We start from the raw sequence: 9,650 nt of genomic DNA, 5'->3' as shown, positions 1-9,650 counted from the left end.
CACACAGGTGCACACACAGGGCAGGTACATACATGGTGGTGACCTTTGATCATGTGGTTGAAACGGAGCCTGCGGGGATGCTGTGTCTGGGACAGAGGTGGATAGATGTGATAGACACACACTGGTGTCCGTGTGCTTCCTCCATGTGCTATGATCTCGCTTTCCTCTCAAGAGCGATGCTGCAATCCTACAACAGCCTTGGCCGGTTGCCAAGGTCACTCCCAGGAAGCCTAAGGACCGCAGGAGGAGGGAGGAGATGTGCCCGTGAGATGCCCTGGGGTCCAGGATGGGATAAAGAACACTGAGTACAAATTAGGAAAACCTCAATAAAGCACAGACCTGGGTTGCTAGCCTGACTCAGCAGTGCAGCTCCCAGACCACAAACACACCACAGTACAGGGGTGTCAGGAGAGAGACAGGGAGTGTGGGTCTCCCTCATGCCTTTCCTACTACTTCTCTAAACCCAAAAACTCCTACAACATGACATTTTACATGGCTTGGAATGTAGCTCAGTTAGTAAAGTGCTGGCCTCGCATGCAGGAAACCCTGGGTTCAAGTCCCGGGACCACATAAACTGTACCTGTTGGTGCGTGTCCACCATCCTAGCATGTGGAAGGCAGGGTGTTGGTGCGTGTCCACCATCCTAGCATGTGGAAGGCAGGGTGTTGGTGCATGTCCACCATCCTAGCATGTGGAAGGCAGGGTGTTGGTGTGTGTCTGTCATCCTAGCATGTGGAAGGCAGAGGCAAGAGGATCAGGAGTTCACTGTCATCCCAGATACATAGTGGATTCAAGGCCAGCCTGGGATATATGAGAGCCTGTAACATGAGGGCCGGCTTGTTGGGGTTTCTGTCCCACCCGGTACCCCACAACCGGCATACCCCAAAGAAAATCACACACAGGACTCCATAAGGTTATAAACTGATTGGCCCATTAGGTCAGGCTACTTATTAGCTCTTATAACTTATGTTACCCCTTATCTATGTTATCTATGTTAGCCACATGGGCTCAGTACCTTTCTCAGTGTGACAGCTTACATGTTGCCTCTTCGGTGGTCTGCGCAGGAGTGGGAGAGGGAGCTTCTGCTTCCAGAATACTACCAGTCTCTTTGCTCCACCCCTACTTCCTGTCTGGCTTTCCCGCCTATACTGCCTGCCTGGCCAATCAGCGTTTTATTAAAATATTATTGACAGAATACAGACAATTCTCCCACATCAAGAGCCTGTTTTTTTTTAAAAAAAAAAAACAAAAAAAAACTTTTATTTAGAACTGGACTGGAGAGTTGGCTCTGCAGCTCAGGGCATCTGTTGCTCCTGCAGATACTGGGGGTTTCAGTTCCCAGCACCCACACGCTAGTTCACAACCATCAGTAACCCCAGTCCCGAGGGAGTCAATGCCCTCTTCTGGCCTAGACAGGCAGCTAAGTAAGACCTTGTAAGGTGGAAACGCCCCCAGCTTCTTAGGGCTGTGAGTGAAGAAGCAGTCAGGCCTGAACGGAACAGGGAAGATACACAGCCAGGTTGTGGAAGGACTGAGAGCAACTGAAGGCAAGAGGCCACACACACATCTTCCTCCTTCCATCCCAGAAAGATCAACACATCCCGGGTCAGAGGCTCAAGAGAAGAAAAAAATAATTAGTTATCAGGGCAGAGCTAAGCAGAACTCTAGCAAGAGGCTGAGACCTAGCAAGTGACTGCTGCTTCCATCCCACTGGTCAGGATGAGATCACATGGCCAAACCTCACTGCATAGGTTGCTGGGATGCGGGGGTCTTCTTTGTCATCGTCTTGCCACTGAAGAGCACGTATTCTAAGAGTATTTATCTATAATTTGAACATTCTGCCCAGTATAAGGCCCTGACCCCTCCACGGTCCTCACTCCCTTGGAGGCCCACCCCGCCCCACCTTCTAGCCCAGGAAACTCCCTCACCTTCATGTCCACCCCCTTGCAGGAAGCCTTCCTGTCTACCTACTGCATCCTTTAGGCCCCAGCAAATGGCAGTGTCCTCCGAGGAGCCTTCAGGGCTGTGCCCGGATGCTAGTGAACCAGAAACCTGTGGGTGCTCTTGTCAGCAGCCCACAGCCCCCCCTCAGTCAATGCTCACTTGTGCCCGCCCTACACAGGTGTCAGCCCACAGCTCTGAGCACAGTTCCGAGTCCTTCGCGTCTTGTAAACTTGAGATCCTCTGCCTCCAGGAGGAATCAGAAAGTGTGTCTCTGCAGGTTCGAGAAGAGGGAGCCCGTGTCCTGAGGGTGCCAGGTTGCACCTCAGTAGAGGCTTCCTGCGGCTTCTGTGTCACATGCAAAGTCATCACTGGCTGGCTGTGTCTGTGTGGAGCAGGGACCAGCAGGAAGGGCGCTGGTGGATCTGCAGTTCAGAGAGTTTACCTCCTGCCTCGCCCAAGTGTCCCCTTCCTTTTCTTTCTGCCAAACCCACACACCTTGCACATCCACCCCTCACTCCCACTGCGTCTGACTCCGCAATCCACCCCCTCACCTCTGCCACCCTTCCAACTGTGTCTGACTTGCCCTACTCAGAGCTCCTAACGATACCAGGGAGGGAAGCGGGGCCCAGGCTGGGATGCCCTCTGAGCAAGGCTATTATCCTTGGGGTCTGTGTAGACCTGGGCCTGAGAAGCTAATTCCACAGACCCTCACCCAGCTCTGCTAAGGACACTCCCCCCGCCCCCCCCACCCCACCACCAGGCCTTCTAGCATCAGTGGTTGGAGAGGAGGCTGCGGTGGTCTGAATGAAAAAGGCCCCATAGGCTCATAGGGAGTGGCGTTATTGAAGGTCTGGCCTTCCTGTTGGAGGAAGTGTGTCACTGGGGGTGGACTTTGAGGTTTCAGAAGCTCAGGTCTGGCCCAGTGGCTCATTCTGTCCTCCCAGTGTCTGCTGATCCATATGGAGATCTCTTGGTCCCTCTCTGGCGCCATGTCTGCCTGTGTGTCACCATGTTTTCTTCCATGGCGATAATGGTCTAAACCTCTGAACTGTAAGTCAGTCTCAACTAAATGTTTTCCTTTATTAGTGTTTTCATGGCCATGGCATCTCTTCGCAGCGATAGAACCCTAAGACAGAGGCCCGCCCACTCTGCCCCTAGCTGGGTGTCCTCTGAGATTGGAGGAGCTGGGAGCTGCTGTGAAGACCAGGGTGGAGGGAAGTTCCCCATGAGATCCAAACTTCCAGGCTCTGAGACATAGCGCCCCCTCCTCCACGAGAAGGACACCGGAGGGTGAAGGCAGAGGGAGAAGGAACCGGGGACTCCATTAGAGATAGAGGCCATGCCAGGCTCACACAACCCTCATGTGCAAAGTCTAGACTAGTGACAGCCCATCTCTGGAGATGCACAGGATAAGAGCCCTGGCTGACCCTGGGACTTTGCTCCACTCCTGGCCTGAGCTGTCTGTGTGCCTTTTCATCCGAGGGCCTATCATGGAACACCCGGCGTTTCTCCTCGCCGTGGCTCTGGCTATCCTGGCTTGTGGGACAGGGGCGCCTCTCCAAAAGCCACACAAGTTACTCCTCGTGTCCTTTGATGGCTTCCGCTGGGACTATGACCAAGACGTGGACACCCCTAACCTGGACGCCATGGCTCAAGAAGGGGTGAAGGCGCGGTACATGACACCCGCCTTTGTCACCCTGACCAGCCCCTGCCACTTTACACTGGTCACTGGTGAGTGCCAGCCTTGGGACGGGGCTTGGGAATAGAAAGAGCCTGGGACATCACGGGGCAAATGGGAGGCACCCTGGTCAAAAGTGAGAGGTCATTGCTCTGAGGAGGGGGCCTCCAGCAGGATCCAGAGTCCACACAGGGGCCCTTGAGGAGTCTCCTTTGGTGTCCCTGGGGGTGGTACGCCATAGGGCTTTCAGGCGACTGTGGGCTCCCAAGCCTTCCCCAGGCTTGCTCCACACACACATGTCCTGCCCTCTACTTCCCCTCCCAGGCAAATACATTGAGAACCATGGGGTGGTTCACAACATGTTCTACAACACCACCACCAAGGTGAGGTGGCCCTACCACACCACGCTGGGTATCACGAGCTGGTGGGACAACGGCAGCATACCCATCTGGATCACAGCCCAGAGGCAAGTAAGACAGCCCGCCCACGGGGAAACTGAGGCCACGGCCATGGGGAGTCCACAGCAGGCACAGGCATCCTGCCTTCCAGCATAGGAAGCTGCTCAGTGAACCCCTGAGGACCGTGCAGGCAGCCATCCCAGGCTCAGCTACGGTCTCCAGGGAGACCAGGACGAAGGGTGTAGCTGGGCTGGCAGAGGGCTTGCCCTGCATGCAGGAAGCTCTGGGTTCTGGCCTCAGCCCTGCAGAGAGCCAGGTGTGGTGGTGTACACCTGCAGGAGGATCGGGAGTCAAGGTTGTCCTTGGCTTCACAGTGAGTCTGAGGCCAGTCTGGGTTGTGCAAGACCCTATCAAGGAAGGAAGGAGAGGAGGGGGCAGGGAAAGAAGGAAGGAGGGAGAAAAGGAGTAGGCAAGGGGAGGAAAGCGGGAAGGAAGAAGAAAATGTAGGAGGGATGGAGGAGAGAAAGGAGAAGGGAGAGGAGGGGTGGGGGAGGGGAGGCAGGTCTCGCCCTCAGGTCCTTTGGCACCGGAGAGGAGGAACTCACTGACTCTGGGTAGCTAACTGACTCACTAAGGAAACGTTGAGCCAAGAATCTTTATCTCTTTATCCAGTCTTTATCCAGTCCCACCGGGCATCTGGATGCGAAAGGGCCAAAGATTAAACAGGCAGGTGCACCGTGAGAGAAGGGTGGCCCCGATTCGCATTGCCCCAGGGGATTCTTCAAGGGAGGCTTCTAGTCAGTGATGCATGCCAAAGGGAGGGTTTCCTGGTAGGCAGGAACACCCCTCAGCCCACGGGCCCATGTTTCTACCCAGGTGCCGCTTCCTGTCCTGTGGCTCTCGGTCCTCCAGCTCCAGAGCCAAAAATGAAAGTGAAAACTCAGCCTCCCCTGATGAGGAGAGGAAAAAATGAGGGAGTAGGGGAGGAGAAACTGAACAGGAACCTTGGACCCATGTTAACAGGGGGTTCGATGGACAGACAGAATGGGCAGCGAGGGTTAATGGGAAGGTGAGTGAGCAGGTGGCTGTAACAAGATGGATGGAGGAGAAGACAATGAATGGAGGCCACAGGACAGCTGAGCCTCGCGGCGGCGAGGGGACATTTCCCATCTACAGTCTCAGTTAGGGTTCCACAACACTGGGTGCTTGTCCTCTAGATGGACTGTCCCTGCTCCTGATCTGTGAAAAAAAGGTCCATTTCAGGAAGCAAAAGGCCTCAGGGCAGCGGGCAAAGGCGGATGAGGGAGCGCAGAGAGAAGCAGGCAGGCATGGGCGAGGGGGAAAGACAAGGCAGAAGTCGTGAAGCTTACACTACTTCACCCTGCAGGGCTTAAAAACTGGCTCCTTCTTCTACCCTGGCGGGAATGTCACCTACCAAGGCGAGGCCGTGACCATGAGCCGGAAGGAAGGAGTCTTCCACAATTACAAAAACGAGACGGAGTGGAGGGAAAATGTGGACACCGTGATGAAGTGGTTCACAGAGGAGGATGCGTCCCTAGTCACTCTCTACTTTGGGGAGCCAGACTCCACTGGCCACAGATACGGCCCTGAGTCCCAGGAGAGGAAGGCCATGGTGGAGCAGGTCGACAGGACTGTGGGATACCTCCGGGACAGCATCGAGCGCCACAGCCTCTCAGACAGCCTCAACCTGATCATCACATCAGACCATGGCATGACAACAGTCAACCAGAAAGCCAGCGACTTGGTGGAGTTCCACAAATTCCCCAACTTCACCTTCAAGGACATCGAGTTTGAGCTCTTAGACTACGGGCCCAATGGGATGCTGATCCCCAAGGAAGGGATGCTGGACAAGGTGTATGATATCCTCAAGGATGTCCACCCCAGGCTGCACGTGTACAAGAAGGAAGATTTCCCCAAGAGCTTCCACTACGCCAACAACTCAAGGATCACGTCCCTGCTCATGTACAGTGACCTTGGCTACGTCATCCATGGGGTCAGTGGGCTGCTTCATGGCTTGTGGGTGGCACCCTGATTCTATCTATCTATCCCCTAGTGGGTGTCAGCCACCCATGGGACACACTCAGCACTATGCAGCAGGAGTATGTGTTGCATGTATGTATGTGCGCGCGCACATGTGCGCACAACCTTCGGATAAAGTGTGGGAAGCCCAGGCTCAAGGGTGGCATGGATCATGGGGAAAGAACAGAACATAGAGCCCATACCAAAGAATCCTATATGTGGCACAAATGGGCACATAGCCTGAACCATGAACGCAGGCTAATATCTCTATCCCACTCAGTACCATAGGGTCTTCACATGATCCACAGTTATTCACTGAGACTCCATCTTTGGGGTGTCAGAATTCATAGGAATCTAGAAGCCATCTTACCACACATGGTAAACTTTTCCTAAGGTCATCCACCCACACAGGTGCCAACCCATGGGGGAGCAGGGAAAGACTGGTAAGGAGGTACTGGGGACAGTGTGCTCCCCACTCATGACCCAGAATCCTCGCTCCTCCCCGCAGAGAGTGAACGTCCAGTTCAACAAGGGTGAGCATGGTTTCGACAACCAAGACATGGATATGAAGACCATCTTCCGGGCTGTGGGTCCCAGCTTCAAGGCAGGCCTGGAGGTGGAGCCTTTTGAGAGCATCCACGTGTACGAGCTCATGTGCCAGCTGCTTGGCATTGTGCCCGAGCCCAACGATGGGCATCCTGGCACCCTGCAACCCATACTCCAATCAGGTGAGGCAGGGACACCCCTCCTCTGGGGCCCATGCTGGCGTGTGCACACCCATGAGCTTGCAAGCCCATAACCAGGCCACCGTACACACCCCAAGGGGATTGTAGAGAGAAGCCTGGGAGTTTGTGGAGACAGCTGGGGCCCCTGGTCCTCCAGAAGCCTGTGGAGTCAATATCCACAATCCTGTCCATCTCTCACTGAGCCTTCTGCCCTTCCTAGGCTCTGCTCCCCCACTCGGTGGTCGCCTCCACTTGATGGTGATGTTGCTGGGGATCCTGACGGTTCTGGCCAATACATAACACCACCACTCAGTCAAGTTCAGAGGCCCAGAAGGCAGAGGAGGCTCAAAGGATGAAGCCAAGACTCTGCTTCCTACTTCTCAGTCTGAAGGACACCTCCCTGCCCTCTGCCCTTCCTCTCCCCCACTTCACCCACTCCCCACTCTAGTACAGTAGCCAGAATATAGCTTCTGGATTCCACCACGCTGGTGACCCCCATCAGCCTGGCAGCCAGAGAACCACTCTTGAGGTCCCTTCCAGCACAGGCTTGGAGGACATCTCTACAAAGCAGACAGGCCACCAGATCCCGTCCGCATGACCCTCCAGATGCCTCCACCCAAAGTCAGCTACTCCTTCCTGCCATCACCCAGAGCTGCAGTGGAGAGGACCCCCACCCTCACACAGGGCCGGCTTGAGAAGGACTGCAAGGCTGTCTGGTTCCAGAATGCCTCGGGAGCCAATCTCACTCTGAGGACATCCCAGCATGACAAGTGACAAGACCACCCTGCTTCCCTGTCCCATGCAGTCACAGCCCTTGCCTGGAGCGGAAGAAAGCCATTCACTTCTTCTAGTAACAAAACAGGAGTCTACTCCATGCCAGGCTGGTGGGGCTGGGGCTCAAGGCGCACAGTGAATATGACCATCCAGGCTGGGCTGGTGCTATGGGGTAGAGCCCCTGGCCACATGCACAGGGGCCTGGACTCATCCTCAGAACCACAACAAGAAAAAGAAAAAAAGAAAGAAAAGGAAAAGTGGTCCTAACTCTGGTGTTTGTAACTTCGGGGCACGAGAAGCGACCGTGCTCAGCGAGCCCATGCCAGTGCCCTTGGGGATGGTGGCAGAAAGAGGATGGCCTCGGGCAGAGGCAGGTGAGGGCTGCTCTGGGGGTGGGGGTGGACTGGGGTGAGAGGCTGAGAGATAGCCGTGCCCAGTACAAGATGGGACAGGGAGTCCCAGGACACAGGGCTTAGCCAGATCCTGAACGTGAGAGAAACCAGTGGGCTGGAAGGGGGTGTGTGCAAGATGCCTGCGTGCAAGGGAGGGTGTGTGCAGGGTGGAGCACCCAAGGGAGGGTGTGTGCAGGGTGGAGTGGGGCTCGGACCTGGGACAGAAGCACAAAGTCAGTGAGGTTAGGTCAGTCTAGGCCAGACAAGACACTCAGTCCAGGGCCAGGCAAGACACTCAGTTTAGGGCCAGACTCAAGACACCCAGTCCAGGGCCAGGCAAGACATTCAATCCAGGGCCTGGCAAGACAGCCAGTCCAGGGTCAGGCAAGACACTCATTTCAGAGCCAGGAAAGACACTCAGAGTCCAGGGTCAGGCCAGACACTCAGTCCAGGGTCAGGCAAAACACTCAGTCCAGGGCCAGGCAAGACATTCAATCCAGGGCCAGGCAAGACACTCAACTCAGGGCCAGGCAAGACAGCCCATTCCAGAGCCAGGTAAGACAGCCCATTCCAGAGCCAAGCAAGACATTCAATCCAGGGCCAGGCAAGACACTCAGTCCAGGGCCAGGCAAGACGTTCAATCCAAGGCCAGACAAGATGGTCATTCCAAAGCCAAGCAAGACACTGAAGCAGGCAAGGGTAGAGGTGATCTAAGGATGACAAGCTGAGGACAACTCAGGAGACTGAGCATTCCGAATGGAAGCAGACCCTGGGTGCAGGAGATAAGAAAAGACAGATGAAGGGTGGACTGAGGTTCGGGTACCATAGTGGGCAGAGGCACCCTCAATGCAAAGATGCTGGGGAGGGCCAAGGGACTCAGGTGTCGATCCACACCCATCCCCCATGCCTGTGAGGCATCGACTTGAAGCCATAGCAGATCAACACTGTGTACTCAGAACCCTAATACCCAGTGTGGCTTGGGCTGGCAGTTCACACGTAAGACTCATCAGGAGAGTGACAGCTGGTCAGACCAAGGGACCAGATTAGAGTCCCTTGTCAGAGAGCAAAAACGAGGAGAGATGAGGACCAGTCTCTCACTGAGAAGACATGACCAGCATCCGGGCGGGAGGGGGGTTAGGATGCTGGAACTAGAAGTGACCCCAAACATCTTTGCACCCAGATTCCTTTTAGAGATAAAGACGTTGAAGTCAGAGCCCAGGGCACTAGTTACAGAGCTGAGTCTACATGTCGGCATTTCCAAACCTGCTTCCGGAGGTTCTGGTCCCCACACAGGCAGGGAGGTGGTGACATTCCACCAAGCTGGAGTCTGAAGAACATGCCCGTGGCCTTGTTCTTCGTCATGCCAAGGAGTGGGCACCACAGACATCAAGACTCAAACTCTCAGGCAAGGAGGCCGAAGCAAGACAGATTAGGCGTTTCGCGTTCACAGAGGACTTTTCCCCTTAGCAGATGGTCCTGCAGCGTGTCTGCAAAACTCTCTAGATAAAAAGAAAGAAGCGACGGTCCGGATGCGCAGTGCCTGCCCATTCTCGAAGTGTAAATTCTCCCACGCGGCCACCCAACACGAGGCCACTTCAGGGAAGCGCTGGCAGCTGAGAGCAGACCCAGCAATACCTAAACGCTGGGATCCCTGCCCACAGGCCCGTTCTTCAAAGGTTCCACCCACACTTGCCACGGG

The 9,650-nt window shown here is 55.2% G+C and overlaps 1 protein-coding gene across 2 annotated transcripts; it reads left to right on the top strand.

Moving 5' to 3' along the window:
• Positions 1 to 2,870: 2,870 nt before the first annotated feature.
• On the top strand, positions 2,871 to 7,826 carry Enpp7 (ectonucleotide pyrophosphatase/phosphodiesterase 7). Of its 2 annotated transcripts, XM_048451802.3 has the most exons (6): positions 2,871 to 2,994; positions 3,427 to 3,675; positions 3,947 to 4,092; positions 5,408 to 6,034; positions 6,569 to 6,788; positions 7,006 to 7,826. In XM_048451802.3, exons 2-6 carry the CDS (start codon positions 3,435 to 3,437, stop codon positions 7,083 to 7,085), a joined length of 1,314 nt encoding a protein of 437 aa, XP_048307759.2. In that variant the 5' UTR covers positions 2,871 to 2,994; positions 3,427 to 3,434; the 3' UTR covers positions 7,086 to 7,826. The 2 variants fall into 2 exon arrangements, with proteins under 2 accessions (XP_048307759.2, XP_048307758.2); XM_048451801.3 differs by lacking the exon at positions 2,871 to 2,994 and having other exon boundaries at positions 3,378 to 3,675.
• Positions 7,827 to 9,650: the final 1,824 nt, after the last annotated feature.

Source organism: Myodes glareolus, chromosome 9 (assembly GCF_982192425.1).
Source record: "Myodes glareolus chromosome 9, mMyoGla1.1, whole genome shotgun sequence".
NCBI classification, from domain to species: Eukaryota; Metazoa; Chordata; class Mammalia; order Rodentia; family Cricetidae; genus Myodes; species Myodes glareolus.
The sequence above is the reverse complement of the archived record's forward strand: the minus strand, read 5'-3'. Positions and strand labels throughout refer to the sequence as shown.

Bases quoted from the DNA above. Each gene is read 5' to 3' on its own strand.
- Enpp7 (XM_048451802.3), top strand. From the start codon at position 3,435: ATGGAACACCCGGCGTTTCTCCTCGCCGTGGCTCTGGCTATCCTGGCT. The intron at 4,093-5,407 runs GTAAGACAGCCC...TTCACCCTGCAG, and splicing joins GGATCACAGCCCAGAGGCAA to GGCTTAAAAACTGGCTCCTT. The intron at 6,789-7,005 runs GTGAGGCAGGGA...TGCCCTTCCTAG, and splicing joins GCAACCCATACTCCAATCAG to GCTCTGCTCCCCCACTCGGT.